We start from the raw sequence: 23,856 nt of genomic DNA on the forward strand, positions 1-23,856 counted from the left end.
GTTAAGCCCAAAACACACACCCATGATTAATTAAGAAACATACCAACGACTATTGCTTCTGATCACTTATTCTGCTATCCAACTAGCAAAATTGGACTGGACACTTTAACCATACTGTACATTTCAAATCATGCGTTTTAGATCGTCAGAATAAGAAGTGTTACTTCTTAGATCCTTTGTAGCCATTTGTTCAGCCTATCTTCCATGTTTGGCTTCTCCACCAGAAACCATGTCGGGAGCCTGCCTTGGTCCCCAAATACTATGGAACCTTAAGTATATGGTGGAGTGTGATGCCTCCTTGACTGTATTTGAAAATGACCAAATGAGGAAACAATGACAGGCGAGGACCCCTAAACCAGTCCTGGATTTGGACGTTCCGTTTCAAAGGCCTTCAAGGGGCCCCACTCACCAACACGATATCCTCTTCATCTGCATACTTTAGCCCAGTCCAATCATCTCAAGGGCTTAGATCACTGGATCTGAAACTATGTTATATAGCTGCAGCAATATTCAATCACCTTGTTTAACACATATAATACCCTTATTACCCTTATTTTGGTGACGAACACCATTGACTTAGATCCTGGTCACACAGTAGGAGTCCTGGATTAAACTTACCATTTAAATGTCAACAGTAGTTTGTTGAGTCAGAAATAAAGATATTTACAGTAGGAGTCAAAAATGAAGATATTAATATTTTAGATATTTAGATATTTTAATCTTAATTCATTTTATGATATAAAATGAAATCTCTATACAGTTATTTTTCCGACATAGCATTCAAATGTTTTAATGGATATAAAAATATTCAGTTCATTAAAGTGTTACCAATGTTCAAATGTTAAACATAAGAGGCACTGTTTTAGTCCACCAGTGACTTCAGATCAGGCAGTCCCTTCAGTTTGTAGTCCAGCAGCATCTGTCCATAACCTTTGCCCTGAGGAAATATGAAGAGATTTTTATATTTCTACTACTGGTACTATTCCCCTGCCTCACTTTATTTGAATGTAGTGTAGGTACAACGTGCATAATATCTGTTAATTTCTATACTTGACAAGCACCAAGTGCAAGTGTACATGATGGGTGCAATATAAATTTAACTGAATATCACTCTCATGCAAATTTACTTTATATATATATATATATATATATATATATATATCAAGAGATTACAGTGTGCGGCTACTCTGTTTTTCAATTATCTTGAGTTTTCCATCAACAAATGCAAACACTGACAAACTGTTTGAGAAGGTAGTTCTCCGACAAAGGGTTACCATTGAAATGGAATGTTTACTCAAAATCATTCAAATTGAACTGTTCAGAGAAAACTTAGTAACTGGTGACAATATTATCAATAAAAGCTAAAATCCTGACAGTAGTTAAAATTCCTGATGGTACAATTACACTACATTAGCTGTTATGATGATTAATGACAGGACATGTCAAGTGGATGTAGCATGTAGTAGGACACAGGAAACTCCATGGATGGTTTTAAGAGCACCACTGTGCAAACAACTGAATTAATGGCATATTTTGTCAAGTTTGCATGTGTGTGTTTTTGCTATGTGTATATTTGCCATACTGTACCTGAGGGTCACTGCGCAGCGATGCTACCCCTCCCCCACCAAGCGAATTTTGTAGAAGAAAGTTAAGGCCATTGATGCCAGGCAACTCAAACCTGAGAACACAAACAAACACACACACACACACACACACACACACACACACACACACACACACGCCTCACTCATCAACAGGTGTGTCACCTCTGCAAAAAAAAAAATTCTAACCAAGTGTTATTAATCTTATATTGAGATCAAAAAGTTAGTAGTAAGTCTAGTTAGTATTGTTTTTAGTATGAGATACTTGCCTACACTCTCTCGAAAGTGAAAGATCATTTTGACTTAATTTAAGAAGACTTTGGCTTATCTTATCAAGTCAAAGTTTCTTAACGCGCTGGCAGACAAATTTGCTTGTTTTTAGGACAGATTTGCTTAAAGGAGAATTCCGGTGTGATTTTGACCTAAAGTGTTTTGAAACATGATACCGAGTGTGAACGTATGTCTCATAGCCCATCTCGGCTTGTCCCCTGCACTCCGAAATCTGGCGCTAGTTAGCCGATGCTACCAACAAGGCGGTCAATGGTTGTGCCTCGGCATCGGCATAGCCATGCAAATAAATCACTGTTTTACACCATTTACGAGGCTCAATGTATCTCCACACTTCATTGGCAGACTTCCAAGGGCCCTGACATTTAAAACGAGACATTGAGAACTTTGAAAAAGCACTGGTAGTTTACTTACAAGACGATATATACAGACAGTATCTTCTCGAAGTTTAGCGTTTGCAGCCATCTTGAATTTAGTCACGATAAGTCGAGCGACGAGTAAGAATGAACAGGTATGATAAGGGATCAGATTCCAAAAATAATTCCGTGGAAATGCATGGATTCCAGTTGCTGCTACTGGAAGAAACTGTAATCCATGCATTTCCACAGAATTATTTTTGGAATCTGATCCCTTATCATACCTGTTCATTCTTACTCGTCGCTCGACTTATCGTGACTAAATTCAAGATGGCTGCAAACGCTAAACTTCGAGAAGATACTGTCTGTATAAATCGTCTTGTAAGTAAACTACCAGTGCTTTTTCAAAGTTCTCAATGTCATGTTTTAAATCACAGGGCCCTTGGAAGTCTACCAATGAAGTGTGGAGATACATTGAGCCTCGTAAATGGTGTAAAACAGTGATTTATTTGCATGGCTATGCCGATGCCGAGGCACAACCATTGACCGCCTTGTTGGTAGCATCGGCTAACTAGCGCCAGATTTCGGAGTGCAGGGGACAAGCCGAGATGGGCTATGAGACATACGTTCACACTCGGTATCATGTTTCAAAACACTTTAGGTCAAAATCACACCGGAATTCTCCTTTAACGCACTGGCAGATATATTTGCTTGTTTTCAGGATGAGATGTCCTAATTTAAGAATAGTTTGCCTTATTCTAAGTCAAATGATTAAATGAGAAAGTGCTATGTAAGTGTTGACGTGTTGCCAGAACACCGACCGTATGGACCACAGAGCGATAGCACAAAACCAATAGTCTTTACAAGGCGAAAACGCAGAAAGGCTAGATTCAGCACTAGCTATCAAGGTAATCTCTCTGATCTGGAAAATATGATTAGACAAATTAGGAAAGAGACTGACCAGGAATTGGATCATAATGTTAAACCAATTACTTTGCAACATACTCTTGAATTAAGTTCACCTGAAAGCGTGGAAGTGAATGAATGTGTTGAAGCAGATGTTGAACAATGTGCAGGATTACTAAACCAGATCACCCTGACCTCAGAAATAGTTGATGATTATTGAATGTGAATAAAAGAATGGAAAATGAACCATAACTGCAAACAATGACCTCATAATAAATAATAAAGTGCGATGAATGAAATGTATCATTACAAGTATTTTAGTAGCCTGACCTTGTAAAGTCTAGGGAATTATGCATGTAAAGAATTGTATGTCTCAAACTGTGAAATGGATAAAGTGCCTTAAACTGTTTAAATGAATGTATTCAGATTGCATTGTGTGAAGAGTTAATGCCATAAGTGTTTGTAACCTGTAAGAATGTAACTGAACTCTCTTGATGACTGTAAAAGTGTATGTTGCTAAATGTAATGTGTCACATGGTTATAATTGCCATTGAATGTAAACTGTTTGTGTAACCTGTGGAAACTATCTGTAAACCTGAATGTAATGTATCATCTCCGAAATGTAACCCGGAGAAGGATGTGAATGCGTGTCATCTTAAATTGTTGGTTAAGATCAGTGACTTCTAGAATGTATTAGCTATTGTGAGAATATTCCCAGCTATATTCCCAGCTAACGTGAGAATATTCCCAGCCCTCGTGGGAACTTCTAGAAGGTTCTAAACTGTCGTGGGAAAATAGGATTGATTTGTCTCAGGAATGTGTGGGGGAAGTCCACCTAGTATAAATAGGGGCCGAACTAAACGATCGGGGCTGCTTCTTCTTTTTTCCTTCCTTCAACTCGTTGGGTTTTTGCTTTATGATGTCGCGTGCGGTTGTTAGAATTCGTCCTCCGAAATTCGTTGAGAAGCAAAGTGTTGGACGTCGTGCCAGGCTGAGTCGCGGACCGAAACTCCGTGGAACCTGTTGCAGATATCAGACCTGCTACTCCGACAGAGAGTGACTGCAGAAGACAATCAGCTGACTTTTTCCCTTTTTTGAGGACTTACTTTTTTTCCGTATATTCTCTTTTTCTCCATTTGTGGATTTACTATTTTTATTGTAATCTCTTCTCCATTTGTGGATTTACTATTTTTATATTCTCTTCACCATCTGTGGATTACTATTTTTATTGTACTCTCTTTTGTGGATTTACTCTTTTTATATTCTCTACACCATTGTAACCTGCAAGTGGATATTACGCCGCATTTTGTTATCATCTCCAAAGTGCTGAAAAGTAAAGAACTCTTTTAACCTTGGCATCTAATTCTTCAAGCAGTATTTTTTGTCTTTTCTTGGTATTTCTACGAATTCCAGCAGGAGGGTAAGATAACTGGTTTCTTCTGTTGTTATTCATCTGCTCTGTCTAAGACTTGGGTTAGTTGGACTTAGGTGCTGCTGGACGGTAACTAAATCTCCATCCTTATAAAACCTGAGCAAGAAGTAGCCTATAACCTGTGTCTCTAGATAAACTCTAGGGTCAAACATCTTCGCACGTTAGCCAACTGTTCGAGACCTAGGCGTAGTCGCTTCTTATTTCATAAACATCTCAATAAATCCACCACGGAAGCCTGATCAACTTCCAAGGGGGATATTTAAAAATAGGAGCTTTAGGTTATCTGCGCCGTAGAGGGAAGACGTGCGACTTCACTCGACAGTAGGTCCCTGCTATCTACAATAACCTCAAGGGAGGTATCGTAGGTTTTAACTGCTTAGGCCTGAGGTTACGTCTGAGAAACGGCTGACGTTGACTAGGTTCTGGGGGTTACCTGCAGGGGGCAACACAGTGTCTTATACTGAAGACAAAACCAATTAGATTTTTTGACCTTGATATAAGATTCATAACACTTGGTTAGATAAGCAGTTTTTGCAGTGTGCATACAACTCCAGGCCTCTCCTCCGTCTCCTCATGTCTGCAGGGCAGGCTCTCACCTGGTGACTGCTGGCCTGTGGGGGTCGTCCTGCTGGATAAGGTGCTGGAAGTACTCCTCCACCACTGAGGCACTCAGGTGCTTCTTCAGGTACGGGTAAAAGAGGGGATGCCGCGCAATGACTCCTTATAAAACCCAAGACATCCCAGCAAACAATATTTACATGAAAACATTAAATAAAAACTATGAGATCTATCTATTTTGCAGTCATACTGTTGTTATAGATACTGTATCTATCTGTGATCTACTGTATATTGTCTGATCTACTCATACCACAATCTCCTCTATCCAAAGTACTCGAGATGCCTTATGAATTTACACCTTTTATATGGTAGACCTATTTCACTTCTATTTCAACTCTAGATGCACAATACAAATGACTCCGCATATGTAGGCTGCAGTCAATCAGTAGCACTATCATCCTAGAGTGACCATGCAAAATTGCTCAATGCTATTTGGTATTTTAATGTTCAACCTCTGCATCAATCTTCCAAAAACCTGTGTGGTGTGGTTTTTCACCGAAATACAGCCATACACCAAGTTTACCAAATTACCAAATAAGGCTACTTGACAAGTCTCAGATTTTTTCCAGGAGGCTCTTGGATTTTCAACATTTCTCACGTGTCATGTTGGTGAGACTATGGGCCCTAATTTGAATGATTGGCAAAGTCTCAAAGTCTAACTAAAGCTAATTTTTGGAACTAGCCATTATTTGCTAAACGGGCACATTGCACATTGTTAATCAGCTCAATAGTCGTACATACCACATGGTAGCTATAATTTATGCACAAAAAAATTGCACAGACTTTGCCTGACGTTTAAATTAGGGCCCTACAAAGCACAGATTTTTGCAATTAGTGACATAGAATGGAATAATAATCATAAATCCAGTAGACTAACTTTGCAGTGCGAGTGAGAAACTGGCTTGTTTTCACTGTCCAATGCCCATGTTGTAACAATGTCACATAAGCAGTGGGTCAGACCTCAAGGGGACCCCCAGTGGGTGACCTCAAGGATTTCAGTCATGTAAACTTCACAGCTATGATAATTATATGTTTCTTATAAAAGGATTTTGTATAAAACTCCTGAGCTTGTGGGTGAACAGGAAGGCGCCTCACCGATGTTAGCAGAGTCACCTTTGTCCCCGCTCCTGGTGTAGGCCAAGTCTTCCAGACGATAGTTGTGAGGGCCGCTGGGCAGATCTAGAACAGATGCACTCACTGTTAGAACATTTCTGTGGTCGTGTCTCCAAACAGTGGTCCACATTTGCACAAACCCTCTTTTCCCTTTCTCTCCCTCCTGCCCTCCCCTCTCCCCCTGTTCAGAGAGACTTCATCAAAGAGACACCTTCCCCTAGGCTTCTCCCTGCATTTGTTTGACACAGCATACACCGTGTAAAGGGGGCTCCACACATTGAAATCACCTCCTGTTCATTGGAGAAGTTCAACATATTATTTAGTAGTATAACTGAATGTGGGTATTCGTTAGGGGTGGGCGATATGGACAAACAATAATATCTCGATATTTTTTGTGATTTTGACGATAACGATAATTAGTCGATATCCTTTAAAAAATTGTTTTTGTTAAAGTCTGAGTTACTTTACAGCTCATTATTTATGAATAGCATCATTACAATAATAACCAATAACCTGTGACTTTTTAACCAAATCAACCAATGCATTGTCACTCTATGACACATTTCCAATTCTGCCCCCACTTGTGTGTGTGGCAATGACATGGTCTAGCCAGCTACATTAGAGAAGATGAATAGGCCTAACAGTTTCCCAAAAGAAAGTCTGAAGCTGAAGTTCCTTTCAAACCTTTACATAGGATTCACTGTAAAACTAAGAGCAGACCCAGGCTAGCATTCCAAGTTACAGAATAGAAACTAATGCGTTAGCTTATGGCTAATGTATATAAGAAATCCCATAGAGATGCTAACGGTTAGCATAATCGGTAGGCGTAGATATTTAGAGTGAACTTCAGTCCACAAAAGAGTTACATGAGAATAGTTATTTGTTTACAACTGACTATTAAAATACTCAAAGGCTAATGTTTTCTCTCCATATAATACCGTGTAGGAAAAAACATGACTGTCTGATCATACAATGCTACTTGAACAGCCTCTAAAATCCCAAGTAGGCTACTCTCGCTGCACAAAATAAACATTAGTCTGCGTGGGACAATGTTGTGTCACTTGCTCTTCTGCACTTCTCCCGCATAGCCTACCTCCTGGGAATGTATGAGTCTTCAGTGCGTGATTTTGAGTGTTTTTTCCCCCAAAGTAATTTAAATACGATAATGTCAATTTGCGCATTGTTAAAACAACAATCACGATATATATTATATATATATCGCCCACCGTATTCGTTCTGGTCTTGGGTGTACATGTATGTGAAATCTCGGACAACTCTAGTCGTGGTGTGTGTGTGGTGCATGATAAGTGGGTGCATGCCCACTTGACCCCAAAGGCAACTTTGTGAACCGTTATATCTAGACCAAATATGAATTCACTATACTATACTAGTACAGGAAATGCAACCTCTTGGAACATATATATTATGTACAGGTATATGTTTTATTCAAATTTTCTAAGTACACTACCGTTCAAAAGTATGGGGTCACTTAGAAATGTCCTTATTTTTGAAAGAAAAACATTGTTTTTCAATGAATATAACAATTAATTAATTAATCAGAAATACAGTCTAGACATTGTTAATGTGGTGAATGACTATTCTAGCTGGAAACGGCTGATTTTTAATGGAATATCTACATAGGTATACAGAGGCCCATTTCCAGCAACCATCACTCCTGTGTTCTAATGGTACATTGTGTTAGCTAATCGTGTTAAAAGGCTAATTTGAGGATTAGAAACGCCTTGTGCAATTATGTTAGCATGACTGAAAAATATTGTTCTGATTAGAGAAGCTATAAAACTGGAGCATAAGCATTTCTGGGTTCGATTATACTCTCAAAATGGCCTAAAAAAATAACTTTCTTCTGAAACTCTTCTTCCAACTAAGCAAGAGGACAAGTATATTAGAGTCTCTAGTTTGAGAGATAAACGCCTCACAGGTCTTCAACGGGCAGCTTCATTAAATGGTACCCGCAAAACGCCAATCTCAACGTTCACAGTGAAGAGGCAACTCCGGGATGCTGGCCTTCTAGGCAGAGTGGCAAAGAAAAAGCCATATCTGAGACTAGCCAATAAAATGAAAAGATTAAGATGGGCAAAAGAACACAGACATTGGACAGAGGAAGATTGGAAAAAAGTGTTATGGACAGACAAATCTAGGTTTGAGGTGTTTGGATCACACAGAAGATCATTTGTGAGATGCAGAACAAGTGAAAAGATGCTGGAGGAGTGCCTGGCGCCATCAGCGGGGCTGCTTTGGTGCTGGTAAAGTGGGAGATTTGTACAAGGTAAAAAGGGATTTTGAATAAGAAAGGCTATCACTCCATTTTGCGAACCATGCCATACCCTGTGGACAGTGCTTGATTGGAGCCAGTTTCCTCCTACAACAGGACACTGACCTAAAACACACCTCCAAACTATGCAAGAACTAGTTGTTTTGGATTGTTACCGAACGTTCTGTAGGCCAAAATCAAAACACTGGTCTCTTCCAGCCTCTTCTGGGTTGCCAGACTCAATGTAATGAATGTTTTAACGCTTCCCCAACCATGACCCAGCCACACATTACGGAAACAATGAAAACAAAAAATACCTCTCTAACCAACGTAACATAGGTCTATTTAGCTGAAGTTAGCGATGCAGATGAAGTTTAGCCTAGGCTAACTGTCGTGGAGAAATATGGCCAGCTCTGCGTCAGACTTGATATTCTTCGTTTGACGAAGACGTCGCCATCTCAGGAAGCTCCTCCGATGTCCCCTTAATTTGTTTCTTGTTTTATTTTGGAAATTTGCCTGCCTCTCGTAGGCGTTCATGACTACAACTGACAGCTGTAGTTGACAGTTGGCCTTTGCTAATTTGGCAACACAAATAGGAGGACATGCCAGCCCATTACTAATATGCTATTCTAGAATTAATCGTTCAAAACATGAGATTTCCGCCCCGTAACTCATTTTTTTCATGGGTTTTACGGGTAATAGTAATGTTGTCAAATAAGCCATTACTTCCATTCATCATGTTTCCTTACTCTCTGACAACATATAGTGATCATTTTTGGAATGGTTACAATTTATTTTCCATTATTTCCTACATACTGGTCCTTTAAGTTTAAATTAAAGTGGGAGTTTTTTTAGGCAACCAGTTCTCAACAAAACACAAAGGTTCAGTTCCTCTGTCTTCAATGTCAAGCTACCTGCAGATGTGTTAGGGGTCTCGGAGGGTGGGGGTGGGGAGAGGGTTTCTTGAGATGAGGACGGGGTCACTTCTGCATGTGTCTCCACCAGCTCCCCATTGAGGTGGATGTCAACCTGAGACATGAAAAAACAGGCCATAAAGAAAAAGTCAGATGGGGGGATGGGCTGACTGATGGTTGGATGAATAAACAGATGAGAGTCTGGGCATATGATTAAGAATAGATAGAGCAGATAGAGATACCTTGACTTCTGCTTTAGGATGGAGAAAGAAGAAGGCCTTCAGCACGGGTGACCTGGAGGATAATAAAAGACATACACAGGAACAGTTTACATAGAAGATTTACATAGAAACAGAAGAGAGAGAGAGAGAGATTATGTCTATATAAAAGAGACATCAAGTACATAGTGGGGGAGTGTGTGTGTGTGTGTGTGACATGTATGAGAGTATGTGTGTTGGCAAGTTTTAAATTGCACGTACACTCTAGGCCTGCCCCCTACGATCCCTAGGAGCCCAGGAGCTGCAGAAAGAAAAACAGGACATTAAACAACAACCAAAAACACAACTTAGGATGGCCTTGGTCTCTTTATTTCCTGTGATCCCTACCCATGCCTGTTCCAGCAGGTGCTATCTCTCTGGCGAACATCTCCAGCGCTTTCTTTTGTTTATGATGGACGGCCATCCATAGAACAGTCTCTCTGGTACTCTACGGGGGCATCACAAGCACCTCATTATTCTGTTCATCAGAGCAAAGACCAAAAACAGAAGCAGGCGTTGCGCCTGTGTCCATTTTCAAAATTATAAACTTGTAAAGAGGAACTCTTGTGAGCTGGTTTGAAAACAAACAGGACATGAATGACCATGAGAGAAAAACAAAGGCATGAGAACAAAAACATTTTGAGTATTTAACCACCAGCTGTAACATATTAGAGAGGGTTTACAGCCAACATGTCTACATCTGAAACTGCAAATGTGACTCACATGGAAGTCATCTGGGAAAATGACTCCACCAAATGACTCCACTGGTTGTTCTTCAGGAGTTAGTGTAGCAGAGGCTAACCTTAGGATTTAGGTTTAGTGTGTTTGATTTTTCTGCACCAATCTAATGTCAATTCTAATTCCATCAGCAAGAGAATGACAACATATGTTCATCAACAACCCTTTTTTCCATGATTAAAGCGAGACAAAACCAACAGAGGAGTACAGTTCAAGTTGTGGGTGGGCTTGATGAGGAAAGCCAGCAAGGTTACCACTGGCTCTCACAACACCTCCAGACCCAAGATTTATGGTTATGGTTATGGGATTTGGCAGACGCTTTTAACCAAAGCGAAGATTTCAATGAGACGTCCCCAGACATGCAACATCTCCTCTACTGATCCACTGCTGCAATGTGTGAGGCGCCACCAAATCACATTGACGTGATGGAAATCTTGGGTTTCAGAGTGTAGTCAGAGCCAGTGTTGACCTTGCTGCCTTACAGCTGGCCAGGAAGTGGCTGTGGCTTACTTTGCCAGAGGCGTGAGGTCCGTAAGTGTCCTCTGCTCCCAGCGCCTGGATGTTCACTGCGCTGAAGTCCTCCATGCCTAGTTGCTTGAATATACGCCTGACTCTGGAAAAGAAATGGAATCGCAGAATAATGGTGAGCAGGGTTCCAGACACTCTTAAAAGGAGGCCCCTATGTTGTAGCCCTGGTTTTCAATCAACCAAAAAGGGCACGTCACCCCACTTTTCACTGAGCTCCCTTAGGGGCTTCCCTTATCCACCCGCATTGAATTCAAGTCACTAATGCTTGCTGGGTCTGCACCCACTTCCTTAAAGGGATATTCCACCATTTGGGGAAATACACTCATTTTCCACCTCCCCTTGAGTTAAACAATTGAGTTTTACCTTTCCCCAGTTCATCCAGCCGTTCTCTGAGTCTGACAGTAACACTTTTAGCTCCAGCTCATTCATCAGATTAGACCGTTGCTATGTAGTAACAAAACACCAACCAGCATAGCAACCACCATAACTACTCTAGCAACAGTCAGTTGTCATCAACTTTGACTCCCGTCAACTGTTTCCTCTGCCCACAACTGTTTAAAAGTAAAACTCCTCACTACAATAATTCCATTTTAAATAATTTAACCATTTTAACTATCCAACTATTTAACTGTTCAGCCTTTCAAACTGTCAGTTGTCATCAACTATGACTCCCGCCAACTGTTTCCTCTGCCCACAACTTCAACTTCAAAATAAGTCCTCAATATAATAATTCACAATAAAATAATGTAACTACTATAATGTATCCATCTTTTTACTTAGATTATATTTTAGACAATATTCATTTTTGCATTTTCATGCACTCGTAATTCCCTGGAATTACATTTTCTAGTTGTTATTCTATTGCTGTAATTGTAGCTCTGTAGTTTAAATATTAAAATGCTTTAATGTTAATAGCTTAAATAAGTCGCTTTGGATAAATGTGTCCGCCAAATGAATAATAGAAATGTAATCCATAATTCAATTCATATTCATTATAGTCTGCACGTTTTCATAATTTACATTATATTCAGTATAATCCAGTAAGGGATGGTTCGCTGTAAGCACAACCTATTTCTGGATGATAACTTTGGTTTGGGAGCAAAATGATGTTAATTGGAGGATGTTTGAGCTAGATCGCTGTTTGCATTAGCAACAAAATGGTTCATAGCATTGCAGCAGCAGGCACGGATGGAGCCATGTGTGTGTGTGTGTGTGTGTGTGTGTGTGTTAGGACAGACCTCTTGATGATGCTCTCAGCTGTACGTCTTCCCTTCTCAGCTGCTCTGGGCCCGCTCACTGGACACACCGCTGTGGCCCTAAAGCCATCCATGTATGTGGCACACACCTGTGGAGTCAAACTTAGTTAGGTCTCAAGGATAACTTCTTGAATAAAATGCAACACAAATAACACTCACTAATAAAAGATTACTTGAATAAAACAGATGAAGTGTAACTCCAAGCTGCCTAGGCACAGTGTGTGTTCAGTGCATCCTGATGGAGAATGTATCACACCATAAGATGCTATAAAGTTTCATGTTTTGTGCGATAGTGTTTCACTAAAGTTACCTTATAATCTGCTGATGGCGGTAGGCCTCTGGCTCCGTCTACTTTCACAGCACCTCCCTCTACTCCTGCCATTCAGAAAGACATGTATAATGAAGAGACAATTTGACACAGAAAATAAATGCAACTAATTCACTGTCATATGGACTATCAGCAAATAAACTCTCATTTGCTCATGGGTATGAACCTTGACAAGATGTGATATTTTTCAGTTTATGTTAGTTTTTCTGCACTTCGGATTGCCAGGATGCAGGAATTATGCTATATATAAACATGTCTTGCCATGATGTGCATGAACGATAGCAAATTCTGTGCAACCATAGGGTCCTATGGGTTCTGTAGTTTGATTATGACTACTCCACATACTCGTTTTTGCTATTGATTTTCAGAAAATGGTAGTGCACTTATGATGCCTTTCTATTCCTTCTTAGATGATTCATGCAACATTCCACTGTTATTCTGACCTGGCACTTCGGTGATGGTGACCTGGGAGAAGTCACATGTCACATCGGGAAGGAGATAGCGCCGCGGGTCACCGATTTCGTAAACAAGCTGCTCGGCCACTGTGCCGAAGGACACAATGCCGCCAGTCTGAGGAGGTTTGGACAAAATAAAGGAGCCGTCCGATGAGCACTCGACCACGGGGAAACCCATGTTGTCCCTACAGCAAACAACGGCCCCAATAGTGAGAACGTTCCTTATGTACATGCTCATATTCAGAGGAAATAGAAAGCTGACAGAGTCACTGAACATATACACTCTGACTATGGACCAGAACGTAATGTTAGACAGAGTCAGATTTCCAGTAAATCTAATATTCATTTGAAATTATACATGAATGCTTAGCTACAATGATTCATATGGAAAGAATGGCTGCACATGGCATTTGTGGTATTTACAGCATTTATCTAGCTAGCAGTGCTAACATAACATTGACACCAGCACTGTAGGGATACTCTGAGAAGTGTTAAGCTGCAGAGTTACCAGACTCAACTCCTCACCAGCACTGTAGGGATACTCTGAGAAGCGTTAAAAGTGTTAAGCTGCAGAGTTACCAAACTCAACTCCTCACCAGCGCTGTAGGGATACTCTGAGAAGTGTTAAAAGTGTTAAGCTGCAGAGTTACCAAACTCAACTTCTCACCAGCGCTGTGGGGATACTCTGAGAAGTGTTAAAAGTGTTAAGCTGCAGAGTTACCAAACTCAACTTCTCACCAGTCAGGCACCTGATGCCAGTCAGTGAAGATCCCTCCAGTGCTCTGGGCCCCGCACTCTACCAGGTGACCAGCCAGACTGTAATAGGGAGGGAGGGAGGGAGGGATGGAGATGAGAGGAGGAATAGAATAAAGTACTGGTATGGTAAGAGGAAGTAAGAAATAAAGATCAACAACTACAAAAATGTCCATTGAACAGTTCAAATGGAACTGGTCAAGCTTATTTGGATTTGAAAACACTATGTAATGCATTACAGTATGTACAGTATAGTATTAATCTATCCGCATGGTCATAATGGAATTAATAACCAAACTGGGGCACTGTGGGAGCTCAGAATATCACCTTACCTTCCAGCAGCCAGAAGGTCATAGTTACTCTGATCCCAACCGAACTGGGAAAATGAACAAAAACATTATTTTATCATCATGAAATGACTTAACATATGGTGTCTGCTGTTCTATTTAAGAGTTCAATAAAGATAAACATGGAGAAAGTAGATTTAAATATGGGAGAGGGGTCAGATTCCCAAGTCTGTGTTAAGACAAATTACAACAAACTTTGAATGGCCAAGTTTGTGTGCGGTCAGCTGAACAGAGAGGATGTGATTAGATAGACCCCCACCATAAAATGCCGTAATTGCTACTGGTGTGTGATTTCACGTGATGTGAATGTGCTACAACCCTACCGAGTGCATTAGAGGGCCCAACACCACGGCACTGTCCACACAGCGGCCGGTCACCACGATATCTGCCCCCTGGTCCAAGCAACGTTTAATGGGCATAGCACTGTAGGGAACACATGCTTTCAATCTCTTACCAACCCATTAAGTCACAGTTAATCCCTTATATCCATGTGTTGCAGTGTGCATTTACGTAAGGTGCATGATGCCAGGAGAACTGCAGGGATCCTCTTACCCAAGGTAGGCGTTCATGCTGTGGAGCATTTTAGGTAGAGACTTCTGTCCGTCTGTGTCCACCATTCTGACCTTTCCCAGGGAGTCTTTCTGAGAGAGAGAAAGCAACATACACACATAAATTCTACGCTTTCGACAGAAAGTACTGACCTCAAAAGAGTCATACGAATTTAGGAGTGCATTAGAATCTGACTGAAGCTTACTGGGCATGAGGTACAAGTTGCATATTGGTGCTGATGATGTTAAAGAAATTAAGCTGCTCTAGTTTATGGATAATCAATGACGTTCCATCAGTTGAGGGGGAACTGCATGAATTCATCAGGTAAACTGGCAACTTGGCCATGAGAACATTTCACTCTGAAGCAGTGGAGTAGGATTGCTTTGCCCCTTGATTGCGTTGCCCCTAGACGTGACCACAGGCAGTCACGGATCTTGCATGCCACCAATGGGCAAGTCAACAACAAATGGAGGAGGTGGAGGTGGATTACGGGGTTACTGACTGTTGGGCAATAACACAGAATTATACTGACCTGAGGCATGAGGTCATCTCCGGTCACCACAGCAATCTTCATGTTGAGGCCGGCCTTCTGGGCTACTTCCTGTAATGCGGCAGCACAGGCGAGAGGGTTCACGCCACCAGCGTTGCTCACCACACGTATACCTATTGGGGGCACCAGAGGGCCATGTTTGACATGACTTGGAGGGTTGCACAGTGTGTGCGTGTGCCTCTGTGTGAGTTCATAAGCACGAGGCCTAAAGGGACCATATCACTGACATTTGAGGAAAGTAACATACTGTTTCCTTTATAAGCTGGAATGCTTGTGAAAGTTAATGGCTAGATATTGGTATGAGTTCCTACTGTGTGTGTGTGTGTGTGTGTGTGTGTGTGTGTGTGTGTGTGTGTGTGTGTGTGTGTGTGTGTGTGTGTGTGTGTGTGTGTGTGTGTGCGTGCGTGTGTTTGTATGCTTTCGTGCAGCAAGGTGTCCTCCACACCTTTCTTATGGATGTCTTTGATGAACGGTGCTATGGCAGCTTGGACAAAATCTGGTGCATACCCTAGATTCTGAAAGACAGAGAGAAACACACCACAGGTTGGCCCTGAACACCAGCAGCTCAGAAAGTGTGAGTGTGTGAGACAGAAAAGAGAGCAGGTGGTGAAAAGGAATTATGGGGTTTGGAGTGTGAGCAGAAACAAGAGAAACGCAGGAATAAAAGTGGTGTGTGTAATGTGTGTGTGTGTGTGTAGATGCCATCCTTGTTCACTCACAGGGACCTTGGCTTTGGCAGCTGTGAGCAGAGACATGGTGATCTCAGAGAGGTAGTCAAACACAAGGAAGTCCACATTCCCTCCATATATGAGCTGTGGGGCTGTGGAGAGAGGCACAGGGTGGGGGTGTGAGGCTTTCATTCACATCATTCAGTTACATTTTTTTTACATTATTCTCATGATTCTCATCAACCATTTAACAGGTATCTGTAATTTATAGAGCTCCTACAGTGAGGAGCAGACCATTGTTCTGACAAAATGTGGCGCATCAGTTATAAAGGAACTAAAAGAATTTAGAAGTAGAAGTGCATGCATCTAGGGTACCAATGCATCAAACTGAAAGGTTTGTTTGTGGTTAAAACTTTGGTAAACTTGCTACAAACTACTCAGACAATAGTGTAGCTAGATACATCACCCTGTCCTGTGTCTGAATGGTAGGCCTATAGGCTATTTAATAGGAATAATTTCAACAGGGTTGAGATTTTATCCACAGTCTAATAATAGCCTATTGGTTTTTGTGTGAAGGTGTAAGGTAACATAACTTAATAACAATGAAAACGTTATTCTTTTTTTTATTTTATTCAAACGTTATCAAATGCTTACTGTTAGTGTAAACCAAAACCACTCAGATTATGTTATACAGTAATAACCGATGTTTTAACGATTGAACTTTGATCCACTTCATGATAGTCAGGGTAAACAGACACGTGTCACGTGATCTGTCATTCAGCGAAAAGCTGAACACCAAAATTCATAACGATGGTAATTTATACCTGAAGTTGCAGTGTCTCCCCAAAATCCTGATGCGCAGCCTATTCGGACGGGTTTCTTCGCCGATTCTGAGTAATATCTCTTGTTCCCATGTCGAATGCACCGATGTTGTTGGAGTTGTTTGAGGTGGTGCAGAGTGGACCACTTATTCAGAGGAGTATGATGAAACGCGTTTCTCTGGTTAATCCGTGACGAATTAAACCTCAACCACTGTAAAGACCCAATTTGCATGGCACGCGATGAATGCCATAGGCAAACCATTACGATATCAACGCAGTAACGTTATAGCCTATACTGATACTGGGTCAATCAAACTTCGACTTCAATGGTAGGTATGTCGGTGTAACACTCTTTGTCCTCCGTGTAGAAACCGGTCGATTCGAAGACCCTAAACCAGATCTGTAGAGAAACAAGTTAATGGCAAAAGATTTCATAAAACATCTCATTATGTTTGGTTTACTTTGATAAAGTTTATTTATTCAGGGATCTGTTTTATCATCCCCTTAGAATAGATCAAGTTGGGAAAAAAACCCTTAAATGGTCAGGTGTCAAGTGCTACAGGACTAAAAATTGAATGATAGCCTAGAGAAGATACTGATGGAGAACATTAGGACTCGCGGGGACGAAGAAATGCAGAGGTTTTGCTCTACACAGTTTTGTGTTCTGCCTTCGAGTGGATATGTGATCCATAGCTACCGTGAGACACACGCATTTGACTAGTTTCACAAACTCACACGCCACACCCCTGATTTCTCACGCTGAAGTGTCAACCCGGTCGGTCAGATGCCTGAAAATGAGTTTAGCCTATCTATAGATCTACCTGTTGAGCTTTCAGAGACAGTGAGAGGGTGGTCAAGAGCACCCCCCGTCTGTGAAATTTTCTAAATGTTCTCTCATTTGCGATGCTACTTCAGAAGCCATCCCAGGAGCATTCCCCCGGCTTCAGGTATGCTTTGAGTATTTTTCACGCTGAAGTGTCAACCTGGTAGGTCAAATACCTGGCAGATGAGGTTCAACTCAACTAAACCTATACATATGATATCACACATCATGTGAACGAGCGGAATCTAAGCTTTCCAATGATATTAGCGCCAAGTTGCTGTGATAAATGGTTCGCGAGAAAATCATTATCATTGAACCGACGTGCAATTTAGCTAATCATATTTGCATTTTGCACACAGTGCATACCCATTACTCTCGGTTTAATATCTCACTAACCCTTCACACAACACGTGGCAAACCCAATATCACAATAAACAACAAACCGTACCGAATACGAGGATATAAAGCATGCCTCTGTGCAATAAGTGGTTCTTGAGTAATCCGGTTTTGAAATTGCAACACATTTCTACATAGCCTCATTGGGGAGAAATTATAATGTATTCTACTGTAATGTAAACTATTTGTCAGTAGGCCTACATACATTTTTGTAAATTGCTCAGCCATAGATTATCCCACTATCATGTTGCAGCCAATCCCACTTACACAGATAAATGAATATATTTATATTGGCATGCTTCCTAGTGACATTAATGCAAAAATATGAAGAAAATCAAATAACGAGACACAAATATTGATATAAAGCCTGACTGGAAAGCCTGACATAAGCCATATGCATTCACATCATGCAGATATGGGTACATCCTGAAAAAGGAATAGCATGTAGGCTATAGGCTATGGCCATTACAATAATAATATAATAATAATAATACGTTTATTTTATATAGCGCCTTTCTCAAACCCAAGGTCGCTTTACATAGTAGGAAGGCAGGGAAACACAATAACAAACAAACAAACAATACAACAGAGACAAAGGCAGGGAAATACAATAACAAACAAACAAAACAATACAACAAAGACAAGTTATCTGTAGGAACTATGTGTTGGGTGTGGAGGAGAAGTGATCATTAAACAGAGGTCTTGAGATGTGCTTTGAAGAAAGGAAGAGAAGGACAGGCACAAAGGGGTTGGGGGAGGGAATTCCAGAGTTTGGGGGCCAAAGCACTGAAGGACCTGCCACCCAGGGTGGAGAGTCTGGAGCGGGGGATAGCCAAGAGGTTTCGGTCAGAGGATCTGAGTGAGCGGGAAGGAGTGTAAGGGGTCAGGAGGTCGCAGATGTAGGGGGGAGCAAGGTTGTGGAGGGCTTTGAAGGTGAGTAGTAGTACTTTGTATTTGATCCGGGACGGAACTGGTAGCCAATGGAGTTGATGGAGAATGGGGGTGATGTGTGCTGATCGTCTGGTATGGGTGAGGAGCCTAGCTGCAGAGTTTTGAATATATTGTAGTCTTTGAAGGGTTTTAGTGGGGAGACCAAGGAAAAGTGAGTTGCAGTAATCTAAACGGTACATAATGAAAGAGTGAACCAAAGTCTGTGCATCACTAGCAGAAAGGAAGGGTCGGAGGCGTGCAATGTTACGGAGGTGAAAAAAAGCAATCTTAGTGAGTGATTTGATATGAGGATCAAAGCTAAGGGTGGAGTCAAGCTGAATGCCAAGGTATTTAACTACAGGGGTGGAGTGGACAGATGAGCCATCAATGTTGAGAGTGAGATGGGGAGATTTGGTGAGGATGCTTTTAGGGCCAATCAGCAGAATTTCGGTTTTGTCTGTGTTGAGCTTGAGAAAATTGTTTTGCATCCATAATTTTAAAGGAACACGCCACCCAATGTCAGTAGTAATATATGTTCTTACCTTAACTTTCACGAGTTGAGTCATACCTCTCCCGTGTCGGTACGTGCACTCAAACGCTCTGGTGCGCGGCTGGACTGTGTTAGCATGTTGCTATGCTAGCGGGCTTTGACGGGGACTAAGCGTAGAAGTAATGAAAAACATCCACGTTTTCCCGACTTAAATTCAGTTGCACGAGTAGTTGATAGAAATGCTACGGCCACGCAACATGAAACGTGGCGATTTTCCAAGCGAATAAACCGGAGAACTACAATGTGTGGCGCAATAGCACTTGGGAGTACTTCGACCTAGCGTAGTAGTATTGTTAACACCTAATTGTAGATCCTATCCACCACAGAGTTTAGAATCCATGCTGGATCGACACTCAGCCTCTCCCTCCACTCTGAGCGAGAGAGAGGTACACACACTAGAGATGCGCTGATCCTACCATTAAATTAGTGAATGTGGACTGGCCACACCTTTAATGTCTATAAACTTTGCGCCTCTGACCATCTGTTCCTGATCACCAAAATAGGGCCCTTTATGTTAAGGGTGAAAAAACTGTTAAGAGTGCATTCAATTACAAAAATGTAAAATAAAAAAAGATAAAATAATGTAGGCTACCTCTCGCAGCCCACTTGCAACACCTTGATGGCCCAGAAACACAGCTGGGTCATTCCGTGTCAAATCAGATAAGGTTGTCTCAGATTTAGTTCAAACCTTGTCTATATCAAGAATGGGTTCCAAAACTAAAGCCTGTAAAATATTTCTGTTCAAATCCTTCAAATGTCTTTATAATATTCCAGCCCCTAAAATTCCTTAAGTTTTACAGCCTGAAAATCACATTGTTTGATAAGCAATGTTTGGGCATTAATATAATGAAAAGTATTATTCATAAGTAGCCCATAAGTAGCCCTAACTTTGTAGGGTGGAAGACAAACATGTTCTCAGTATGACTGAACCATTAAAAGTTTTACGGCATGCTCATTGACTTTCTACAAGGCCCTAGATTTGGGAAGAAAGTGCAAACGGTGTGACATTAAGGATAGTAAACTTGTTCTTGTATTTGGTATCAATCATATGTTTTCCACTACATTTCATTAATGGTACTCTACATAGGCTTGAAGATTTTGAGGATTAAACAAGGGGAGGTGTTGTTTTTGGTAATTTTCATAGGATTAAAATGGTATGTGGGGTAGTTAATAGGCACTTGAAAATCTGTGAAAGTTGCTCAGTGTATGGGCATTTAGTGTACCAATGTTGTACCAAATTGCCAATGTTGTACCATAGATAAATTAATTGAGTCAAAATCATCGTTTTGCCCCAAGGCCAAGAATGAAAACCCATAGGTATACAATGTAACCAAGGGCAGTCGTGGCCTACTGGTTAGGGCTGGTTAGGAGGGTTGCCGGTTCGATCCCCAACCAGTAGGAACGACTGAAGTGCCCTTGAGCAAGGCACCTAACCCCTCAGTGCTCCCCGAGCCCCCTTGTAGCAAGACAGCTCACTGCTCCGGGTTAGTGTGTCGCCTAGTGCTGACAACCCCTGAACAGTGAACAGGCTCGGAATCCCAGGACACACACACAGATGTTTAAGAAAATGTACAAATCTTTATTACATACAAGTCAAAAGCATTCCACCCACACAGGTTTCGAGCAAGGGTTAATAGGTCAGCATTGGTCACACATCACAGCTAGGATCTTGGAAACAAGTGAGTAGAACCACACCATAAGCTACCATAGGTTTCAGAACCCTAGTCACGACAAGATATCAAGCAGAGTACCACAGCAAATCTTGTTCACGGCACACAACCATTTGCACACGTGCACACTACGGATCCCCAGACCATTACCAGCAACTTAGCCTCCCACCCCCCCCAAGCCAGAACCCATTCATGCAGGCAGAGACATAACACACAAACAACAAGTAAAAATGTCCGTTCGGTCAGGGCCCCTCCTGACCGAAAAAAAAAAGAGAAAAAAAAAAGAAAACACAAAATCAAAATAAACTGAGTCTCACCCAGCCACTGTGCACTAAATAGGCCAGGGAAAATTACAGTCTTTTATCCACTAGCAAGCCAGCAGCACAGGACCTTTAGCTTGAAGCACAGCCAGAGGACTCTTATTTTGCCTTCACAGGGGATGGGGTTGGCGTGGGCACGCCGCCGCTTTCCTGGCGTGATGACGTCACCGTCCTGAGAACCCGGAAGCACTGCGCCACTCGACTCGCTGCTGCTGACACTGTTGAGGAGTAAACAACCACGATGAGCGCTTTGTGGCAAACAATCACAATAACTTCATTCACACGGGCATTTACATGGGATCACCGTTCCTTTAGATCGGTTTGAGAGCGCAGAATAGTCTTAACGATCATACGATCTCCAGTCCTCTCTCGTAGCCTCTTCCCTCTGCTAGACGCGGCCGGCAAGCTTCATCGGTGACATGGATTGCAGGGCCGCGCAGGAACAGCGGCACCGTCTTAATGGCTGGATCCGTCATCCGTCGTCCGTGCCTCGCTTGTCGCTCCCTCTCCCCCAGACTGCTGAATCACATACTGGTGAGCCCTTTTATTTCCCAGTCCATTACGAGCTCCACCAATCTGCATTGCCGCCGCCCAATCTTCCGAGTGCCTACACCTGTATGTCATCCACCCTGTGGGCGGCGATCGTCCATACTGGCCACCGATCACATAAACAAAACAGCGGCAGACACAGACCAAAGACTGGCCATTACAGTACATCCCCCCCTCCCTCTACAACACAATATGTCCAGTGTTCTTGTTTGCAGTCTGTATTGCCCCAATAAAACATTCATAATTATCACACGTGTCTGTCCCCCCTCTGTATAGTCCCCGATGGTCAGCAAACACACAGGTAAACAGATATGTAAACACATTCTATGCAACATTTGGGAGACACACAGGGCCCACACGACAAGTGTGCTTCACCTGTGTGTTCACTGTGTGCTGTGTGATCACTAATTCACGGATATGGATGCAAAAAAAATAGTTTACAAGACCCTCAATATCACCAATTTTGCACTTTTTTCCATATCTAGAGCCTTATATAAAAGTAATGAGCTTGTAATTCAAACTTATGGTCCAATTATACCGAAAACATGTCTGTTTTCCACCCTACGAAGTTTGGGCAGGCTAGGAAGAATAATACTTTTCAAGATATTAATGCCCAAACATGGCCACCAATATTTATGAGAGTGTAAACATACAAAAGCAAGGGTGAAAAAATGTATGAAAACATAGACATTTAACAAAAATATATCTTACAGATCTTAGTTTTGGGACCTAAATATTAGGTAGACAAACCTTGAGCAAAATCTGAGACGGTGCAGCAACCATTTTTCTGGATTCTCTGGATTCTGGATAGCCTAGAAATCTAGACGCACCCTAGCGGCGGCAAATTAATTTGCTCAGCCTGTACGTCTAGTATCAAACCATAGGAATTTCTATTGGCTGACGCCGTGGGCGTCATCCAATCACAACGCTCTATTTTGTTAGAGAGTCTTAAGGCGGGCTTAACAGGATGATGACAGTCCTACGACGGTGAACAACAAGGAAGGTGGCTATGGCGAACGAAGAGCGGTTGTTTGAATCGGTGTTGGCGTCAACTTTGGAGGAGTTGGACTTGTGCTTTTCTTTGAAAGTTGAGCAACACAATGCACTTTAGTCATTCCTTTGGAAGAAGGATGTTTTTGCCGTTTTGCCGACCGGATACGGATATGGTCGTAGTGCTGGCCTATTGCATGCCAAGGCAGTTTGAAAGACAATTCTCTGCCCGCCCCTTGGATTAAGCGAGGTGAATGGGTCGATTCCAGACTATACATTTCAATGATATAGGATGGCCCGCCAGGCTAGATTCTGGACTCTTCTTCTGCTACAATTTTGGAGATTTCCAAATTCTGGGACAATGATCAATGATCAATAGTCAATGATCACGCCGAGAGAGGAGTGGCTCTGATTCAAGAATGCAATGGTATCTCACACTCTGAAGAACAATTGCAGTTTCTCCTTCATGTGGTGGACGATCACTGACGGATCTATCCAGACTGCAAAAAGTCAACACTGGCTGCTGAGCATCAGAAATGAGGGATTGTCTAAAACGTTATGATTTTTTTGAGATTGTCATTGTTGCCATGTCAGTGTTGCTCTGATTTCAATAAATAAATGCAAATGTTCATTTGCAGCAACTTTTAATATTACTTGCATATCACAATAACGCCGCACAGCACATAGGCAATCTTTCACATGATTGAGCTACCTCTAAATATATATATATTTTTTTTTACCTCTAAATATATTTTAAAATTTTTGCATATTTCTAATTTTGAAGTTAAAAAGAACAGATTAAGAGGTTAAGACACTAACATTTTGCAAAAAAAAATGGACTTGATAAGGACCACCCTACAGTAATATATATGTATGTA

At 41.6% G+C, this 23,856-nt stretch overlaps 1 protein-coding gene across 1 annotated transcript; it reads right to left on the reverse strand.

Moving 5' to 3' along the window:
- Positions 1-694: 694 nt before the first annotated feature.
- On the reverse strand, positions 695-17,088 carry LOC143127779 (uncharacterized). Its single transcript, XM_076289479.1, has 20 exons — positions 16,754-17,088; positions 15,981-16,081; positions 15,707-15,776; positions 15,244-15,374; positions 14,715-14,803; positions 14,486-14,585; positions 14,148-14,191; positions 13,801-13,878; positions 13,051-13,247; positions 12,590-12,654; positions 12,262-12,368; positions 11,006-11,108; positions 10,106-10,205; positions 9,980-10,019; positions 9,743-9,794; positions 9,501-9,615; positions 6,297-6,380; positions 5,180-5,303; positions 1,588-1,678; positions 695-937 (listed from the first exon to the last, which is right to left on the reverse strand). The coding sequence occupies exons 1-20, from the start codon at positions 17,010-17,012 to the stop codon at positions 863-865; spliced, it is 2,025 nt and encodes a 674-aa protein (XP_076145594.1). The 5' UTR covers positions 17,013-17,088; the 3' UTR covers positions 695-862.
- Positions 17,089-23,856: the final 6,768 nt, after the last annotated feature.

Source organism: Alosa pseudoharengus, unplaced genomic scaffold (genome assembly GCF_046254945.1).
Source record: "Alosa pseudoharengus isolate Yale_2024_CS ecotype anadromous, Long Island Sound unplaced genomic scaffold, YU_APseudo_1.1 YU_APseudo_1.1_scf_17, whole genome shotgun sequence".
In the NCBI taxonomy this organism is placed as follows: domain Eukaryota; kingdom Metazoa; phylum Chordata; class Actinopteri; order Clupeiformes; family Clupeidae; genus Alosa; species Alosa pseudoharengus.

Coding starts and splice junctions, on each gene's coding strand:
- LOC143127779 (XM_076289479.1), bottom strand. CDS start 17,012: ATGGTTTGCCTATGGCATTCATCGCGTGCCATGCAAATTGGGTCTTTA. Junction 11,109..12,261: donor GCTGAGAGCATCATCAAGAG/GTCTGTCCTAAC, acceptor TTTCTTTTCCAG/AGTCAGGCGTATATTCAAGC. Junction 9,616..9,742: donor ATCCTAAAGCAGAAGTCAAG/GTATCTCTATCT, acceptor TTCATGTCTCAG/GTTGACATCCACCTCAATGG.